The sequence below is a fragment of the Brachycentrus maculatus genome, unplaced genomic scaffold (genome assembly GCF_059751285.1).
Source record: "Brachycentrus maculatus isolate JH-2025_06_01 unplaced genomic scaffold, ASM5975128v1 h1tg000470l, whole genome shotgun sequence".
Classification (NCBI taxonomy): domain Eukaryota; kingdom Metazoa; phylum Arthropoda; class Insecta; order Trichoptera; family Brachycentridae; genus Brachycentrus; species Brachycentrus maculatus.
In genome coordinates, this window is record NW_028281217.1 from 594,469 (window position 1) to 617,285 (window position 22,817).

Here is a 22,817-nt window from a genome sequence, read left to right on the forward strand (position 1 = left end):
GAAATATCCGGGTTCCCAGAATCAACCAAAGAGGATCCGATGGAAATCGCATTCAAAATATGCGGCGCATTAAATATTGAAGTCAAAGCTTCTGATATTGAGTCTTCACACCGAGTGAGAAAATTCCAACCCTCAAGTAAGCCTAAAAACTTGATCGTTAGAATTAAAGAATCGAAAACGAAATATCAACTGGTCACTTCAAGCCGTAAAAAAAAGGGCCTATCTTACGCCGAACTGGGGCTCCCAGGTTCTGGCAAAATTTATATAAATAATCATCTTACCCTCTTCAATAAACAGTTGTTGAGGAGGTGCAGGGATGCAGCTCAAAAAGCAAATTTTAAGTATATTTGGGAAAAAAATGGTGAAGTATTTGCAAGAAAGAACGACACTTCTCCATTTTTTAAAATATCTTCCGAAGACGAAATTAAAAAAATATTTCGTGATCACTAAATTTCTGTATTTCTTTTTAATAGCTTTTTATTATGTATTACTATTCGCCTCAATTATTGTAATAGCATCGCAAATTCCTATCTATCCTATACACTTCCTTCCCTCTCACACAAGCTTCCCTTTCTTACACCCTGCAACCCATTTACTTTTTATCATTACACTTATTTTAATGTTAATTTGGGTGCTCAGTCTCATTCTTTTCACAACTAAATTTATTTCTGTAAAGTTATTCTGTTTTGATATAGAGTCAAAATGGAATTACTCACCTAATTCATCAATATTTTACATTTCCAGCGTCAAAGATTTCATCGACTTTGCGTATATTATTGTTTTGTATTTACCTTGCTTTTCTTCACAGGCGCGAGTGACCTAAAAATTTACTATCAAAATTCACGCGGGCTTCGAGGGAAAACTCACGAATGCCAACTAAATATTTTGAATAGTGATTATGATGTTATATGTTTCACGGAAACTTGGTTATTGGATGGTATTCATAATAGCGAACTCTTTGATTCAAGATATTGTGTATTTAGAAGAGATCGTGACTACGCTAATCTTAATTGTAAACTTGGTGGTGGTGTTCTAATCGCAACTCACAATAGACTCAACGCAACATCAAACGTTGTCTGGAATTCCGCAGCTGAAGATATTTGGGTTTCATTTGATATTAACTCCAATAAAAAAATCCACATTTGCTGTTCATATCACCCTCAGGGACGTAATTATACCTCAAGTCTTGTAGCGCATCTCAACAGTGTAGAAACTGCACTTTCTGACAAACCTTATGATATTCTTCTTTTGCTAGGTGACTATAACCTACCTAAAATTGACTGGATTTTGGATGAGGGTAGTAATTCACTCTCACCTACAAATTATGATTCGGATACTAGTAGACTACTTGTGGAATTCTTAGCTTTACACGGTTTACTACAATTTAATAATGAACGCAACAGACTTAATAGGATTTTAGATCTCGTTATGACTAATTTTATCCACTGCCTTACATCTCATTGCACGCATCCGATTGTTCCCGAAGACAGCCACCACAAATCTCTAATAATTGACTTTCAACTTTCATTCTTGAATCCCACAAGATGTCTGAAGCCAAACGCAAGAGAAGTCCAGCTATTCCACAAGGCTGATTATTCCAAAATGAAAGAGGACCTCGCTCAAGTAAATTGGGATCTTGAATTCCATGATATGAACGTAAATGATTCTACGGATAAATTCTATAACATTATTTATAATATAATTGAATTACGTGTCCCTAAAAAAATAGTTTTTAGCCCTAATCAATACCCCCCTTGGTACAGCAAAGCCCTAATAAAGATATTGAAAGAAAAATCTAAATTCCATAAAAAATGGAAGAAATTTAAACAAGTTGAAGATTTTCAAACTTTTTCCCTCTTAAGATCTCGTCAAAAAACCGTTCATAAAATATGTTACGAAAAATATATTGAAAGTGTGGAAGAAACCTTGAAAACAAACCCAAAAATTTTGTGGTCATTTTCTAAATACAAAAGATGTAACAACTCTAATCTACCGTCGTCAATGCATTTAAACAATGTATCTTCCTGTGACGGTTTATCCATATCAAATCAATTTAACGATTATTTTAAGTCCGTTTTTGTACCTTCTGGCAGTACATCATGTATGGCGCCTCCTCAAACTAATGATAACGAAACAAGCACTTCATTGAATATAATTGACTTTGATCGACCTACTGTCCTTAAATACCTTAGTAATATTGATGTAAATAAGGGTCCTGGTTCAGACAGTATTCACCCTTTGCTTATTAAACATTGTGCTGTGGAACTTTCCATTCCGCTCTCCAAGTTGTATACACAATCTTTTAGAGAGGGATGTTTTCCCTCCGTGTGGAAGAGAGCACTCATTACTCCTATCCACAAAGGTGGTGACCGATCCGATATCAGTAATTATAGACCGATATCCAAACTTCCACTTTTTGGAAAAACTATGGAAAAAATTGTCACGGATAAAATCAACCCAGTAATAAGAAATGACATTATATTGAACCAACACGGATTCTTAAGAGGCAGATCGATTGAGTCAAATTTGCTTGAGTTCAATCATTTCATACTATCGGCCATGGAAGAGGGCTACCAGGTGGACGCCATATATACTGATTTTGCCAAGGCCTTCGACAAAATAAATCACAATGTCTTGATTCGTAAGATTCGCGAAATGGGTATTCATGGTGATCTTCTTAGATGGCTCATTTCTTATGTTGAAAATAGAAGCCAAGCGGTAGCGGTTCTAGGATTTACTTCTAATTACATTATGATTCCTTCTGGGGTTCCCCAAGGATCCCACCTGGGCCCATTATTATTTTTAATATACACAAACGATATTAACAAATATATCAATCAAAATTTTCTCATGTTTGCTGACGATACCAAGTTATTTATACGAGTCAAGTCTTTAGACGATTGTTCCAGATTGCAAAACGATCTCGATAATCTAGTGTCTTATTGTAATCTTAATCAGCTTTTTCTGAATGTCAATAAATGTTTTAGCATTACGTTCTCAAGAAAAAAAAATAAAATTATATTTGATTATGAAATTAACAATAGTCGGCTGACCAGGAAAACTGAATTAAGAGACCTTGGTGTCATAATGGACGAGAAACTTTTGTTTTCTTCACATATTGAAGCCTGCGTTAATAAGGCCTACAGAAACTTAGGTTTTATTTTTCGAACCACTAAACCATTTAAAAATACATCATCTCTTGTAACTTTATATAACGCTTATGTTCGTAGTCACCTCGAATTCGCCTCAGTCGTTTGGAACCCTCAGTACGCTATATATATAGCTCAACTTGATCGTATTCAAAATAAATTTCTAAAAATGATGGATGGTAAGCTTCATTTAAGTTTCAACTCTTATGAAGAATCTTTAGCCTTCCATAAATTATCTTCACTTAGTAAACGTAGGAATATATCAGATTTATGTTTTTTGTATAAAGTTATAAATAATATGACTGAGAGCCCTTATCTTCTTGCGCAGATACCTTTTCACTGTCCAATTAGAATCAATAGACATAGTCATACCTTTTATAATCCAGCACCAACAAAGAACTATACAAAAAATTCCTTTATTTATCGAAGTTGTGGAAAATTTAATGAATGTTGTACCGACCTTGATATGTTCTACTCCAATCTTTTAAAATTTAAAGCTAAATTGTTCGAAATCTTATAAACCTAAAAAAGTAATTCTATTCCCTGTCCTTTCCTTTTCTTTCCTTCCTATCACTGCCATCTCCTTTTCTCTTTATCCTATCCTTGTCTCATGTCTCTTCCTTTATATAGACCTCTCTTATGTATAGTTGTGAAGAACTATAATTGGTACTCATGATTTTATTTTTTGTATTCTGTATGTATCATATATTGTAACTGTTGTTCTTCCTTCCAATAAAATAAAAAAAAAAAAAAAAAAAAATATATATATATATATATATATATATATATATATATATATGTGTGTATATATATATATATATATATATATATACATATGTATATATATATATATATAAATATATATATATATATATATTTATATATATATATATATATATATATATATATATATATATATATATATATATATATATATATATATATATATATATATATATATATATGTATATATATATATTTATTTTTATATACATATTTATATATATATATATGTATATATATATATATGTATATATATATATATATATATATATATATATATATATATATATATATAAATATATATATATATATAAATTTATATATATATATGTATATATATATATATATACATATATATATATATATATAAATATATATATATATATATATATATATATATATATATATATATATATATATATATATATATATATATATATATATATATGTATATATATATATTTATTTTTATATACATATTTATATATATATATATATGTATATATATATATATGTATATATATATATATGTATATATATATATATATATATATATATATATATATATATATATATATATATATATATATATATATATATATACAATATAAATGTATGTGTATTTATATTCTCATAAATATCATTTGGATTTGAGCATTAATTATGGTTAATAATTCTTCCTGAACTCCGAAGGTAGACTTCCGGTATTGGCAACGAATATTTCCTGTAACCGGAAGCTCTGGAAGGTGGTTGGTGGGGGATTTACGGGGAAGTTCATTAATCTCAGCCTGACTGAAAATATTTCATCCTTAAAAGTGACCAGGTGCGATAGTCACCTAAAAAATGGAGTTGTCGAGAGGTAAAGAAGTATATTATAATGAAAGTAAAAAATTGTAGGTGATTCCAAGACTATTTACTACACAAACACGCTAAAAACCTGACGGAGCACTTTATAAAGATACATTCGTAACGTTGTTAGTAAAAATCTAGACAAATTACAAGCTACTTCTTCTTCTTCTTCTTATAGGCATTGTGGCCTGTTTTTAAGATGGATTAGCCTCCTGCGACGTCGATTCCCAGCTATCGACCCATCTCTTTGGTGGTCTGCCCGGGAGTCGTCTACCATGGGGTTGGCCGTACAGTGCGATGTGGGGGAGTCTGGATGGTTCCATTCTCCTCACATGCGCATACCATAGTCTCCTTCGTTGCCTTCCCCGCCTAACGACATCTTCAATCTCGCATATTTCCCTGATCCTGGCATTTCTGATTCTATCTCGAAGATGCTTGCCTGTTATGCTTCAGAAAATATATTTTAAGAAAATTAAAATCATGTATTTAGGCGTTACCCAGTATGTCAAAATAATTCGGAGTTCGTATCTTGCAACCGAATAAAAGGATCTCTCATACATAAAAGCTTTTCTCAATCCTACATAGATGGTAAACAAAAACTAACATCTACCTCTTTTAGTCAAAAAAACTTTGTGTATATACTGTCATTTATACAACCTGCTTCCATTATCCACAAAGTCATTAAAAATAAACTAAATAAAAAAATTGTTATTCTTTTTCTACAACATTTTGAGTGTGTCCAAATACTTATTCACAAAATCTGGATTATCTCCAATTACAGGAATTAATTTCATATTAGTTTTTGACATCTCATCAAAGATGAAGGAAAATATGGAAGAATCTAATCATCTCACCAATAGATGTCTCTAGTGAAGTTCTAGTGATTCAAGAACAATGTTTCAAAATTGGTTCATGTATATAGAACTTCCAAGAATTTGAATAGTGTGGTTGTCAATAAAAGGTAGAATTGGTGAATGTTACACGTGTGTAAAGTGATCACTTAAACCATAGGCTGGTTGACGGTCGTCAGCCCCGTAAATGCCCAGACTTCCATATTCTTCTTCATCTTTGATGGGATGTTAAAAATAATTTTAAAAAAATACTCCTATAATTGGAGATGATACAGATTTGTGAACAAGTATTTGGACACACTCAATATGTTGTAACTATATTAAGTAAATAAAAATAAAAAATCAAGTTATTTAGTATTACCTTTTCCTCATATTCGGAGTTTTTTATTAATTATTTCTTTCTTTTCTTTTATGCAGAGCTGTGCCATGCTGCGACCAAGATCCAGGCGTCCTTCAGAGGTCACCAGGTCAGAAAGCAAACGGAGAAAGCGGTGGAAAAAGAAGTGGACGAACTGTCGGCAAAGGTAAGAAATATGAAATTTAACGAAATGTTCTCGAAGTTTAAAATATAATCATAAAACACAAGTCGCTCAAAAATCAGAAATCGCAAATTTACTATATACAGCAATGGATGTTTCTAGTGAAATTCTTGTGATTCAAGTACTATGTTTCGAAATCGAACCATGTATATAGAAGCTCCAAGAATTTGAGTAGTATGGTTGTCAATCATGGGTAGGATCGGTGAATGTTACACGTGTGTAAAGTGATCACTTAAACCAGCCTATGACGGTCGTAATCCCCGTAAATGCCCAGATTTCCATATTATTATGCATCTATGTTGAGATGTTAAAAATAATAGGAAAACTTGTTTTGTTAAATTGATTTCAATTGATGAAAAAGTTATTGCTTAAAATATAAATTATACTGTGAAATTTTTAAGTGCAACCAAAACTAAAGTATAAACTGCGAACACATCGCTCACTCCTTTTAACAACGTCATATATCAAAAATCGTCAATTTTCAGTTGTGTATGTGTTCGGAATGCCCAGAAAATGTACTATATCCCAGCAAAAGAGGCATATTTTTAACTTAATATTCACCCGCTACAGGGCAGAAAGAGTGGTTTTTTGCATTTTGAAGAAAAGGTACTGTTTAATTATATTTAAATGTACTAAATATTTTTCAAAAGGACAAAAAACCTTCAGGTTTAACTAAAAAGATATGTTGCACAGTAAAAAGTTCAGTAAGTGGCTTGATATTTATTTTCAATACTGTTTTCACTTGTGACAAATAAATACATGCTCTTGAAATTTTAAGCCTTGTGCCGAAATTTTGAGCAGTAGGTGAATTTCTTAAAAAGATATAAGATTTTGAACAAAGGAACATTTACATGTTTGTATATACAGATTGCTATTGAAGAGTGCGATCTGTAAAAAATATATATAAACAAAACATAACAAAATTGTTTGTTTGTTGTTTCCCAAGTCGTTTTATTTCTCTCTCGACGATATACAGGGTGGCACAAAATTAATACTCTATGAGAAAATGTTATCATTTTTTAATTAGACACTTGTGAACTAAACAACTGCAGTACACAAATTTAGAGTGGCGCAAAATTAATCATACAATTTTATTTTATGTTTGTTTTTTTTTTTAATTAATTAAAAAATTAAAATTATAGTAACGGAAATCTTTATTTGGGCTTTAACAATTTTATTTTGTGGAAAATATGATATGCGTCAAGCGGCTGCCGCCAGTGTTGACACACATATCGCTCACTCCTTTCAACAACGTCATATATTTTTAAAAAAACTGTATTTTTCAGGAGATCGTTTTTAAAGTTTAAAAATATAATAAAATGTATTAAAAATATATATCAAGCACTATTTGAACTTTTTACTGTACAAATTTTTTTACAGGTAAAACCTGAATGTTTTTTCTCCATTTGAAAAATATTTAGTTTATTTTTTAAAAAAATAATTAAACAATACCCTTTCTTCACAATGCAAAAACAACACTTTCTGCCCTGTAGCGGGTAAGTATTAAGTTAAAAATATGCCTCTTTTACTGGGATATAGAACATTTTCTGGACATTACGAAAATATGCACAACTGAAAATTTACGATTTTTGTTTTAGACGTTCTTGAAAGGAGTGAGTGAATATAAATGTGTATTTCAATTTTATAGTTAAAAAGTTTATGTGTTACATGTTAAATCAAACACTGATTTTTTGAGTCTACTAAATTCTATTTTACTTATATTATAAAAAAAAAACACATAAAAATCTATTTTATGACAATTATTCGCCTAGTTATAACATTTTCAAATGAATGTCGATTTAAAATTTTATGGATAAATTAAAATGGAGTTCTACAAATCAAACGCCAAATCTATAAATAGAGTATAAAAAGTTATTTAAAAACAAAGTTGGATGATTAATTTTGGCCAACCAAAATCTGTTTGTAAACTGCAGCTGTCTAATTTACAAATCTCAACGCCGTTTACAAAAAATTAAAACATCTTCCGATAGGGTGAGTCATTTTCTGCCACCCTGTGCAACGTGATATCGGCGAATACATTTATTTATTTATTTATTCGATCTCTCCACACCGTCTAACCCCCTGTAGTTTTTCCGTTTAGACATTTCCGATACATTGTCTAGAAACTAAAGGTTAACTATCAACCCTGTATAAATACGAGGACAGCTGTTATCGCATGATTCCCATTCCCTTTTACTGACTTGTTTTGAATTTTATTGCTACATTCTCAGAAGACAAAGAATACCAGAAAAATCGAAAAATAATTCAATTGTATTCTACAGTATCTCTCAGCACTCGTTGCTGTGGCACAGTCTGGCTAAATAAAAAGAGATAATAGTAAAAGCACAAATTTCTAGCATGTTATTTATTTTTTTATTTAATTTAGTTTCATTTTTAAGTACAACATAATACATTTTCCAAACATATATACATATGGCAAACTTTTAGTTTTAGATTCGATGTGCCTCTCCAAAAAAGAGACTGAGCTCTTGTGCTTGGAGAGGTACTTACACTCATGGTTTAATGTTTTATATAATTAATGCTAAAATAGTCTTTTTATATATTTTTTCAAGATTTATATGTAATGGACATTATTTTTTTTTACTAAGAATTTTTATATCTTCTATTTTTTTAATTTTCTTTAGGAAGTTTATTGAAATATTTAATTCCCAAATATTTGAAGTTTTGTTGAAATTGCCTCGTATTGCATTTTGGAGTTGAAAAATCATTTAAGAATCTCTTTTTTTTAAATTATGTTACTTATTGATTCGGCATTAACATGTTGATTATTTTTTGACAATTTATAAGTTTTATTTATATTTACGACTAGTTTCGAAAACTTGCAGATGTTTTTATCTTCTGGTAAAAATTAAAACTAACGAACAAAAAATATTTAGGGGTATATATAGGTTCATAAATATAGGGAAGGGGGGGTTAAGGAAAATGATTTTTTGTTAAAGGAAACATTGATAATAATGGTGACGTACTTTGAAACAGTATATTATTAATTAACGTTTTATCTGAATTTAAATTTATTTATAAAGAAAACTAATCAACTGGTATTCTCAAGTGTTCGTTTGTTAAAAAATAATGTTTTTTATTGTTTCGTCTTTCGCTTTGTGGTAAGTCAGGATTTAATTACAAATAAAACACTTGCTTTTTTAACAAATTAATTTAATATCACACCGCCTTCCCGCAGGAGTAGGTAGAGAGAATAGAATGCCACACCACTCTGTCTTTGCAAACATTCTTCGTCTGTTCCACGTTCATGCACATATATACCCGCCGATTATTCCAATAATCCTGACTAATTTCAAGCATTTCAAATACTTGATTATACCAAGCTTTCTTCGGTTTTCCTCTGCTTCTGTTGACCACAACGTTCCCCTCATGTGGCACCAGGACTCTTTTGTGTACTGCCAGTTTATTACCAAAAAAACACTTATTGTAAGGTATTGATGATCATTTAATCATCATCGTCACCAGTGCATCAGTATCTTCTTCTTCTTCTGACCTTTATCCGCACTTAATAGTGCATAAGGCACTGCATCGTATTGACGCTGTGTTATCTTGATCGTTACCTAAATGAAGGCAAGGTGATCACTCCTGCGCTTCAGGGACCAGCCCAGGTTAGGTTAGGTTAGGTTAGGTTATTTGATAAATATTTGAGTGTGAAATCACTAATATTTATTTTCACCCCCTCTGGGAATCGAACCCGGAACCTCTAGCACGGTAGCTATACACGCTAACTATTACACCACGAGGTGGACCAGTATCTACCGTTACCTTATACTGAAATTGTTGCACATACAATATACGCTTACGACAGGTTATTTTATTAAAATTTAACACTTGAATAATCCACTTTATCGAGTTTAATTTTTATTTACGACTAGTTTCGAAAACGACAGTTGTTTTCATCTTCTGGTACAAATTAAAACTAACGAATAAAAATATATTTTGCTGTATATATAGGTTAATAAATATAGGGAGGGGGTTAAGGAACAACATTTTTTGTAAAAGGAAACATTGATAATAATGGTGACGTATTTTGAAACAGTATATTATTAAGTATTGTTTTATCTGAATTAAAATTTTTATGTATTTCTAAATTTTCTAAATTATTCATGACTTTACTTTTATTTGTAACAGAGTGTAATAATTTAAGTGTATGAGAGTCAAATGAGTTGTTAGTTTCCATGATATGATTTGCAAATTCCGAAAAATAATTACTTGTTAGTTACTTACGACAGGTATTAAACCTCGGCAAAACCCCGTATAAGTGCTGTAATTTTTTAAGAGCTACTACACTAAGGCTTCTCAGCAGATTACGCAAGACCTCTGACCTTTCAATGCCGCGGAACCAGATTTAATTTACGACATGCAAACTATTGATTGGATTTCTAACTTCTTTTGACCTCTTGTGAATTTTCTTTCAAGACCTTTCCATAGCAATTCCGAGAAGGGTTGGTAAGCCATTAAGGGTGTGTTATGTATGTAAATTTTCATCACTTTTAAATTAAACACGGTTTTCTTTCACGGACTAATTTAAAACCATATAGTAAAAGTTGTTCAAATCGCGAACAAGAAAAACAAACTGTTTTACTGGATAAAAATATTTTTAAAAACATATAATATTGTATTTATAAATTCTTTTTTTCTTAATTTTTTTGTTGTTGAGGGATTATCCTCCTGCTTTGTTGATTCCCAGCTGTCAAACCATCTCTTTGGTGGTCTAAACGGGAGTTGTTTACCTTGGGGATGGTCGTGCAGTGCAATGTGTGGGAGTGTTGATGGTTCCATAAAACCAGTTCCATAAAACCATTCGAGTTCTATAAAAAAGGGATTGAAAAGTTGTCTAATATCTGGAAGAACGTCATAGAAAACAGTGAAAAATATTTTATTCGTAAATGTTTAATACATTTACGGAAATATTATATATTTATATATATATATATATATATATATATATATATATATATATATATATATATATATATATATATATATATATATATATATATATATATTAAAAAAGTTATCTTTAACTAAACACATTGCTTTTAATAACGGATATAAAATTTTATGAATAAAAAATATTTTGAATAGAAAACTTAAAATTGATTTCAATAAAAAATATTTGTATTTTCCAATAACCGCAGACAACAATGAAAGCTGGTGAAGAATTTTGTTTATAAATTCATTTACTTATACCATTTCTCATAATTTACCAAAAAATATTCGTCCAGCTTTTTAAGCAAACAATAATATGGGTAAACTGTTACTAAATTGTTAACATTAAGAAGATAAATTGAATCATCATGCTGTTTATAAATTAAATTGTTCCAATAGTCCAGCCTTTTACATAGGAAAAACATCGTGTAAATTCAATATCACAGTTAAAAACATCTAATGTTCCTTATTAATAATAATTGTTCAGAATTCGCTAATCACCCTATATATGAAGATCATAATTTTAATAAATCAACGGCTACAGAAATTTGACATGTAAATAAAACTGATATTTTATTTATTGATTTATTACAAAAAAGTGGTGTTTATGAAATTTCGTGTGGAGATTGTGATAGAAAATATATTGGCCAAACTGCGAGAAATTTAAAGATTAGAATTAAAGAACATCATAGCGGTCTTGTTAGTAATTATTTTTCGGAATTTGCAAATCATATAATAGAAAATAATCACTCATTTCACTCTCATAAATTAAAATTATTACACCTTGTTCCATATAAAGGCCAAATTATGAATTATCTTGAAAATTTAGAAATACAAAAAAAACTGAATTCTAATAATAATTTATTAAATGATATATTGTTTCAAAATTCTTCGCCATTGCTTTCAATTTTTCCTTTGTTTTCAAACTCCGTTCCTTGACTAACCCCTTCCCCTTACTTTCCCCTCTCCTTATTTATAGTAAAAATTTTATATTTTATATTTTAGTTACTATACAGACTTGAATGATGGAAGTTTAACTTCTGAAACATGTAGTCTATAATAAAACTCAAGTGGTAAAAAACGAAGTGTTTTCTTTAATTATTGTAAATAAAACTGGTCTTTGTTTAGATAATCTAGAAAAATCTAAAAATAAGTAAAGCAATCAATAAAGACTTACCCATAATAAATAACCAACTAAATTTAACTTCGAGTCCTTCTTCTTCTTTTTGATGGCTTTTCACCCATCTTGGGTGTTATAGCCAGTGTCGAGTTATTTTTTATTTACACTTTTTACATTTGACTTATATGTGTTAGTATTCCTGTTAGTGGGGTTAGTTTTATTAGTAATATTAGTTTGTTTAGTGAGTTATAACTTCGAGTCCACTTTTGAAAATATTCCCATTGTGATTCATTTCTCGTCTTTCTCTCTTTCAAAAATTTTATTTTTACACAAATCGCTCATTCCTTTCAAGAACGTCATAAATCAAAAATCGTCAATTTTCACTTGTGCATGTTTTCGAAATGCCCAGAAAATGTACTATATCCCAGCAAAAGCGGCATATTTTTAACTTAATATTTACCCGCTACAGGGCAGAAAGTGTTGTTTTTACATTTTGAAGAAAATGTATTGTTTAATTATTTTTGTAAATATACTAAATATTTTTCAAATGGAGAAAAAACCTTCAGGTTTTACCAAAAAAGATCTGTTGCACAATAAAAAGTTCGATACGTGGATTGATATTTATTTTTGATATATTGTATTATATTTTAAAACTTTAAAAACGTTCTCCTGAGAAATCAAGTTTTTTGATTTATGACGTTCTTGAAAGGAGTGAGCGAAATGTCAAATCGTAATAATTTTATTTTAATAACCTGATGATGGAATAATTTTCCAAAACCGGTAGTCACAAATAAGTGTTTAAAAAGTGGTATTACACAAAGTTAACAATAGATGATAAGGAGAGTGTTTTATTCCATACTACAATCATACTATATCAATGTTTTTTTTAAGAGAATTATTTGTATTTTTATTATTTACACAAATTCTTCAATTTCATACTATTAAGCCTAAGCAACTCATTATTAGAAATAGGTATCAAACTGTGGTAGAGTGGGCTCGAACCGAGAAACTCTGACTCGAGACTCCGCGACACTAACCACGGGACCACAACCTTTTAATAAACATAAAAATTTACAAGTTATTGCACGAAATAAATGTCGGCTAGATTGATACATAAATATCAACTGGGCGTACACTTCAGTTGACACACCTACAGGCTAACTTAAAAACTGTCAAATAAGTAATAATAATAAAATACAGGGTGTCTGATTAATGATTAAAAAAATACAATGATTTCAAATACAGTGTGACGCAAAGGGTATTGACTATTTAAAGGCTATAAAAAATATGTTGATCATTTATTTAAAAAAAACTTGTTCAATACCACGTAATGAGTTTTGTTTCATGAAAAGTAAAACAAACCAGATAAAAAATTACAGGTGAATAGTTTTACTATTCACCTGTAGATGAAAATTTCTGTAATGAAATAAAACTCAACATTTTGGGTGTGTCCAAATACTTGAGATAATCCAAAATTTTGTGAACAAGTATTTGGACACACTCAAATTGTTGTAAATTATCTGGTCAAATTATGAGCTAAAATAATAAACATGAAAATGATATTTTCTGGCGTTTCTCGTGTGTGTGATTATAATCCAGGATTCGGGCGTCACATACTAATAAAAGGTTTTCTGTTCAATAAAAAGCTTCTTTTCATCTCACCAATAGATGTCTCTAGTGAAGTTCTAGTGATTCAAGAACAAGGTTTCTAAATTGGTTCATATATATAGAACTTCCAAGAATTTGAGTAGTGTGGTTGTCAATAATGGGTACAATTGGTGAATGTTACACGTGTGTAAAGTGATCACGTAAACCAGCCTATGACGGTCGTCAGCTCCGTAAACGCCCAGACTTCCATATTCTTCTTCATCTTTGATGAGATGTCAAAAAATAATATGAAATAAAACTTATTATATACATACATAAAAGTGTTTATATTTTTTTTAAATAACCTTTTTTGTGTATAAATCGGTTACATTTACTTATTTTTTATGAAGGTCAAAGTGACAGGAATTTTATTTCTACAACAGATATGTTTGCTGCTCTATTCAGAGTGGATCCAAGCCATCTAATTCTTCCTTGTCATCCTCCTTGGAGCACAGTTCTCTGCATTGACTCTCTGTCACCTTCTTGAGACATTCGTTACACCCAGTGATGGCGTGACGGCTATACCCGTTGAAGCATTCGGTGCAGTGGAGACCATAGATGATGTTTTCCAAAAAGCAGTTTGTGCAGCTAAAATATGATTTGATGGCGTCGTGCGTATTTTGTGATTCCCCATCTCCATCAGTTATTTCTTGACCTAACCTTGTTTTAGGTAATGCGTCAGCCTGTGAAAATAATAATATAATTAAATTACAACATTTTGAGTGTGTACAAATACTTGTTCACAAATCTAGATTATTGTGAACAATGAATTTATGAATTAACCCAAGCTCGTTACTGGTTCAAGCTCGTAACGTAACAAGCTCAAGCTGGTTTAAGTGATCACTCTACACACGTGTAACATTCACAGATTAATTTATTATTAGATTAAAACCAATATTTTTAGCTTTTCCACTTTTTTATTTGACCAGCGACCGGGTTTCGTCGTTACCGACATCATCAGACTGGTCTGACCAGTCTGACCAGTCATCAGACCAGTCTGATGATGTCGGTAACGACGAAACCCGGTCGCTGGTCAAATAAAAAAAGTGGAAAAGCTAAAAATATTGCTTTTAATCTAATAATAAATTAAAAATGCAATTCCATCACGAAGTGTCAGTGGATAATATAAATCTATTCACAGATTATATTTCTAGTGATTCAGCGAAATTAATACCAAATCCATAGCGCATTCTGGATGCTCGGAACTTGATAGAACAAAAATTGTGGTCCTTTCAATAAATAAATAAATTCACTTGGTTTGTGGTTCCGTGGCTAGTGTCGCGGACTCTTGAGTCAGAGCTTCTGGGTTCGAACCCACTCTACCACAATTTCATACCTACATATTTCTAATAATGACCCACTTGATTATTGTGAACAATGAATTTATGTTTTTGATTATTGTGAACAATGATCAATGAATTTATGTTTTTACCCAAGCTCGTAACACGTAGGAACACTGCTGACATTATTTTCCTGTATAAAATTTTAAATAATTATGTAGATTGCCCAGAGCTTTTATCACTCATCAATGTTAGAGTCCGGTAGCACAGACCAGAAACAAAACTTTATTTAAAATCCCTAAAATGCACACCAAGTCCTACCAATTCAATTCATTTTTAAATCGAGTTGAAACCCGGTCGCTGGTCAAATAAAAAAGTGGAAAAGCTAAAAATATTGGTTTTAATCTAATAATAAATTAAAAATGCAATTCCATCACGAAGTGTCAGTGGATAATATAAATCTAATAAAAAATTATAATAATAAAAAATATATATATTAATTTAATCCAGATTTGTGAACAAGTATTTGGACACACTCAAAATGTTGTAAATAAATTCATTCATTCGAACCCTTTTCCGCACCCCAATGGTGCATAGGGCACTGCTTCATATAAACGCAGTGTTATCTTGATCGTTTACACACGAAGGAAAGGTGATCAGGCCTCCGCCTCAGGTACCAGTCCAGGATAATATTGAATAAATATTACAGTGAAAAAATCAGTTATATTTATTTGAATCTGGGAATCAAACCCGGGACCTCCAGAACGGTAGCCAAGCGTGCTGACCATTACACTACGGAGGCGGACAAAAATAATAATTTAATTAAAATACAACATTTTGAGTGTGTCCTAATACTTGTTCACAAATCTGGATTATTGTGAACAAGTATTTGGACACACTCAAAATGTTGTAAATAAATTAATTGGTCAAATTAAAAACTAAAATAATAAAAAGGAAAATTATTTTTTCTGGCGTTTCTCATGTTTGTTATTATAATCCAGGATTCGGACCTCACATACTAATAAAAGAGTTTCAGCTCAATACAACTCAAAACAAAATGAAAATTTGCGGTTTTTGATATATGACGTTGTTGAAATGAGAGAGCGAAATGTCAAGACACCTAGTAGTCGAAACTCTTCTTTAAATATTATTTCAATTCGTTTAATTGTATTCATGTATATATTTTTCATTTGAATTGTATTTAAACTATGAATTACAAAAGGTACCCTTTAGTCAAAATTCATCCCTTAAATATTTGTTATTCCATTAGCTACCTTTTAGGACATTAGGGAGGATCGAGTTTAAATGGAAAAAAATTGTTTAAAATAAACTCGAAAGTGGTGTTTTACGAGTGATTCGTTTTTATATCTTAACCTGTCGAGTATATAATAATGTATATAATAATGAAAAAGTTGTATTTTTATAAATTCATTTTAAATTAAACATAGATTTTGAAAATGCCATACTAGGCAAAACAATTGTCACAGTAGTTTTTAATATTTTTTAATAAAATACAACTTAGTAGAATTTAATTCATAAATTAATAAGGAAGTTTGGACATTTACGGGGCGTACGACCGTCATAAGTTGGTTTAAGTGATCACTTTACACACGTGTAACATTCACAGATTATATTTCTAGTGATTCCGCAAAATTAATACCAAATCCATAGCGCATTCTGGATGCTTGGAACTTGATAGAACAAAAATCGTGGTCCTTTCAATAAATAAATAAGTTCTCTTGGTTTGTGGTTCCGTGGCTAGTGTCGCGGATTCTTGAGTCAGAGTTTCTGGGTTCGAACCCACTCTACCACAATTTCATACCTACATATTTCTAATAATGAGCCACTTAGGCTCACAAAAACAGTACGAAATTTTAAATAAGTAATTTTGTAAATAATAAAAATACTTTTTACTTAATACCAAAACGATAGAAGACAAAACGATCCACTCTAACGCTCATTCTTGATGTTCCGAACTTGATATAAATTCATGAACAAGAACTGTGGTCTCTATATTACATTACACATTTTTTTATTAATATCAAAACGATAGATAACAAAACGATCCACTCTAATGGCCATTCTTGATGCTCCGAACTTGATGTAAATTCATGGACAAGAACTGTGATCTCTATATTACATTATACAAATATTTATCTTTTTTTAATTAATACCAAAACGATATATAACAAAACGATCCACTCTAATAGCCATTCTTGATGCTCCGAACTTGATGTAAATTCATGAACAAGAACTGTGATCTCTATATTACATTATCCAATTTTTTTTTTTTTTTAATTAATACTTAAACGATATATAACAAAACGATCCTCTCTAATGGCCATTCTTGATGCTCCGAACTTGATATAAATTCATGAACAAGAACTGTGGTCCTTTTTGGGGACTCTAAATAAATATTTCGCTATTATGCGGACACGCTGTCATGTGAGGCATCTGAGGAGGGTGTAAAAAGGGTATTATCGGGTGGTTTTTGGCCATTATTTGGCTAGGAAGGGTTGCTTCAACTATACACATGTATTATACATATGTTTGTACCTAGAACACTACCTGTTTGACGGTTTTCCACGTACTATGCACATATAAAGATGAATGTTACATATCGCTCGCTCCTTTCAATAACGTCATAAATCAAAAATACTCCCCAAAGATTTTTTTAAAGGGTGTTGAAAATACGAAAAAAAGTGTTGGTTCAATTAATCTGTTCGATACTCGGCTGTCCAAATTTAAAACACAGTAAGGGACATTTTTTTGTAGAACGTAGAACGTAGAACGTACAAAAAAAATGTCCCTTACTGTGTTTTAAATTTGGACAGCCGTACTGTTTAAACGCCATATGAATTTTGGATATATATATATATATATATAGAATAAGATCCGTAATAATAATGCGAAAGGGAAAACAGAACGTGGACGACCGAAAAAGACTTGACACGATCAGATCAATCAGAACCTAAAATCTGGCGGTGTCAAAAGTCTGCGTAATCGGAGGGCATGTATGACTAAATGTATGGATGTGAAGGAGGCGAGGAGTGTATGTCAGGACAGAAGAGTGTGGCGTTCCATCCTCTCTGCCTACCCCTGCGGGGAAACGGCTTGATGGTAGTATTAGTAGTAGTAGAATAAGATAATAAATGTACATACCAAAACAAATGCATTTAGTACAATTAAAAAACTTAATAAATATATGAAAAATATCTTCATTTTGGTGTTGAATTTTCACATAGACTTTTCAAGCAATGAAATGTTTTAAGTAACAACTTTTATGGTTTGTTTCCCAGTTTTATCGATAACGATTAACAATAGTTTACCAATACCATAAAATATCCATTAATTTTTAATTATGTTTATGGTTTATGTTTATAGTTTATAGTTTATTTTTAATTATGTTTATGTTTATAGCTTTTGTCCGCCTCCGTAATGTAATGGCCAGCACGCTCGGCTACCGTTCTGGAGGCCCCGGGTTCGATTCCCAAGGGGGGTGAAATAAATATAAGTGATTTTTGCACTGTTTTATTTATTTAATATTACCATGGACTGGTACCTGAAGCGGAGGGCTGATCACCTTTCCTTCATGTGTAAAAACGATCAAGATAACACTGCGTTTATATGACGCAGTGCCCTATGCACCATTGGGGTGAAAAAATTACTCATATTTATTCGACCCCCCTGGGAATCGAACCCGGGACCTCCAGAACGGTAGCCGAGCGTGCTGACCATTACACTACGGAGGCGGACAAAAATCCTATAAAGTCCTATAATTGGACAGACTTAAAATCTTGTAAATAAATATGGGAGTCGAACACTGCAATATATCGTTCCAAACATTTTTAACATTTGTAACATGAACCTTAAAAAAACATTTTCACCCCATTTGGGGTAATTTACCCTGAACTCTGCATTAGAGGGTTGAAAATTCAAGGCACAATGACATCAAGTATGTAAAATCCAATTTTCTATTTCGCTTGTAGCTTTTATATTCTGTTTACGCGTATTTTCCTCTTCTTTGGAATGAAAAATTATAAGATGGAAATGATAAATATTGTTCCGTTGGAGAAGAATGGGAAGAAAGAAGGGGGAAGACAGATAATCAAGAAGAGGAAACAAAGGAATGAGGATGGATAAAAAAGTAAACGAAATAACTTAGTTTTTGAGACACTGTTTTCCTTTTATACATTAATTGGAGTGATTTGAAACGGGTAAAGTTTTTTAATAAATTTCCCGAAAACAGTCTCTGCCCTATTGTTCTAACTGTATGACGAATGAGTATATGTTATATTTGAGACATTTCTTCTTCTTCTTCTTCTTCTACTGCTTTTTAAACATTTATTTGTTAACTATAAACATGTATATAAATACATATGCTGTATACATTCATAAAAATAATTATAAACATTTTTATGCAGAGACCCACCAAGCCACTTTGGTGTGTCTTGTCGGTGGAGTTCTTTTTACATACGTTTTTTTATTGTTTTCATCTATTTTAACCTAATATACACACAAAAAATAAAGAAAAAAAGTTAAAAAGTTAAAAATCAACAAAGATACCGCACCTACTTATTAAAATTTTTATTATTTATTGATTCGGCATTAACTTTGATTATTTTTTTTTAATTAAACACTTGAATATACCACTTTAGTTAGTTTGAATTTTTACCAGAAGTTGAAAACATTTCAACTTCTGGTAAAAAGTTTTCGAAACTAGTCGTATATATAAATAAAAGTGGTATATTCAAATGTTTAATTTATAAAAAAATAGTAAAATTTAAATTAAAAATTGAGAGATTTTGCCACAAAGTGACTGCCGAATCAATTTTTTTTTACTCCATATTTTTTGTAATCACCTGTTGTTGAAAACATCTGTAGTTTTAGAAATAAGAAGTGTGAAATGAAATAAAACTCATAAAGTTGTATTATACATGTGTTTAATTTTTAAAATAATCAAGTGTCATTCCACAAAGTTAATGCTGAATCAATAAATAATATATTTAACCGATTTTATAAAGGTATATATCGTTAGCTTTGATTTTCGTATCATTGCTCTGAAAATACTCCTTGTTGATGAAAGGCTTTGATTTCAAATCCTCCTTCAGGGCCTCATTGATGGCGTGAGCCATGACGTAGGTCAGATTGTCGACACTGCACAGTTTAGAGCAGTCTGCAATCGTTCTAGCAACGGGTTGTCTGATACAGCTATCGCATCCTGCATTGCTGGTAGAGTTGATATTGTCATTGTGGAAGGCGACTATGTTCGTATAGGCGTCTATACAATTTCCTTTCGAGTCTCTTTCCTTGAATTGATTTTCCAGGAAGCAGCGACCGGAAATGTAGGCTTCCATGGTCAGATGAAGGGTTGGTCCAGTGACAAAAGGAATTTTCTTTAAAATCATGGCGTCGACAGCTCTGATGTAATTTTCGTCATAATTTAAAATGGGTTGATGCATTCGATGAGTGGCTGGCTATAATAAAAGCATGATTTTTTTTTTTTTTTTAACATCTCATCAAAGATGAAGAAGAATATGGAAGTCTGGGCATTTACGGGGCTGACGTATTTATAATCCAGGATTCGGACCTCACATACTAATATAAGAGTTTCTGCTTAGTAAAAAACTTCTTTACATCCCACCAATAGATGTCTCTAGTGAAGTTCTAGTGATTCAAGAACAAGGTTTCTAAATTGGTTCATATATATAGAACTTCCAAGAATTTGAGTAGTGTGGTTGTCAATAATGGGTAGAATTGGTGAATGTTACACGTGTATAAAGTGATCACTTAAACCAGCCGATGACGATCGTCAGCCCCGTAAATGCCCAGACTTCCATATTCTTCTTCATCTTTGATGAGATGTCAAAAAATAGTACATTTTTGTATTTAAATCAACCTTTTATTCAATAAAGTAAATGCCAAATTAATAAATTATAGGATTTGCTTAAAGTGATCGAATCCAAAAGTCAAATGAAGTTACGTTACGATTTTTTTAAGGGAGCACTTATTTAATTCGGATTTTAATTCGCTCACCCTTGTCAAATATATTGTGATTTTATTCATTCAAGTTATAAATTCATTAAAAAATATATATAATTATTTGGCTATTCATTTGTAGAAATCTATTTAAAAATATATGCTTATTGTTAAATCAAACACAGATTTTGTGAGTCTACTAAGATTTTTTTTGTTTAAAAAACACATAAAAATTAGTATAATGACAATTGTTTCGCCTACTTATGGCATTTTCAAACGAATGTATATCGTTTTAAAATGCCATAACAAGGCGAAACAATTGTCACAATATTAATTTTTATCTGTTTTTTTTTTAACAATGAAATACAACTTAGTAGACTCAAAAAATGTGTGTTTTATTTGACAAATAATACATAAAATAAAAATAATACTAAAAAGATATTTCAAATAATTTAAATTTTATTACCTTTGAAATACCTTGAGATACATGCGAAATAATCAATAATAATTCTGAGAAAAATATTAAATTTTGGACCATATTGGACAAATTAAATAATTTTACAATAATTTTATTAGTTAGTTATATGCCTGCTTATTATTTCTTACTGTTACTGAATTAACTTCGGTTTGAGTTGAGTTTAATAACAATTCTAAACGCGTAGTGTTGTTAATCATTGTATGTCGATAAAACGTAAATGGATCGATTACGTAATGAGTTGAGTTACAAACAGATGTATGTCCAAAAAAAAACAGTTGATTTATTTACAATAAAAATCCCTACAACGTTGAGACAGGTATCGCATTATTAATTAAAGGGTTAATTAATTAAATTTTAATTTTGTGTTTATTACATTTTTTACCAGCGGAAAAGACTGAAATGAGTCATTTCCATCAAAAACAATTTAAACATATTCAGAAGGCAACAGGTTATTGCCGAAACTATTTGGTTTTAGTAAAAATGTGAGTGAATCAAAAAACAAAATCTTTGTATTTCTCAAAAAAATATATTACTATGATCCACAAAGTTAATGGATTCAATATTAAAAATACAATTAACACATTAACCCCCTACAACGTTTATCTTTACCTATGTCAACGTTAAAGGGGGTTTACTGTATTTGATGTTTTGTTATGAAAACAAGTATATCATTAAGCATGGAGTTGGAAAAAGAGGGATGAAAGAAGACTGAATGCAGTTAAAATGCGATCTCTCAGAGCGGCAAAACCATGGATGATAGATAGATGTTTGAATAGTGGTATAAAGAATGAATGCAAGGCTGTGATTCGCATTATGGATAAAACTAAGAGATGTGTGTTGAGATGGTTTGGGCGTGTAAATTGAATAAGTAAAGAAATAACAGTAAAACAAATTTATGAGGTGAATGAAGTTTGAAATAGGAGCAGAAAAAACGATAAAAACTTGGGATGACCAAGTATTTCAAATACTTGGTCATGCCAGAATAACTGTCGGGTATGTATGAGGAAATGCATGAATGTAGAAGTGACAAAGATTGCTTGCAAATACAGATTGGTGTGGCTTTCTATTGTCTCTGCCTACTCTTGTAGTGAAGCGGCGTGATGGTTATAATTATAATTAGTTAATTATAATTTATGCAATAAAGATGGTATAAGTAAAGGAGTTAAAGTTGAAAGACACTTTTTTGTTA

At 30.8% G+C, this 22,817-nt stretch overlaps 1 protein-coding gene across 1 annotated transcript in view; it reads left to right on the forward strand.

Annotated features, from left to right (window-relative positions):
- Nucleotides 1–22,817, forward strand: part of igl (IQ calmodulin-binding domain containing protein igloo) — a 152,919-nt gene that overhangs the window by 111,321 nt on the left and 18,781 nt on the right. The window contains exon 4 of the mRNA XM_088271919.1: nt 6,050–6,156. Within this exon, the coding sequence (XP_088128045.1) occupies nt 6,050–6,156 (107 nt within the window). The remainder of the gene's footprint in view (nt 1–6,049; nt 6,157–22,817) is intronic.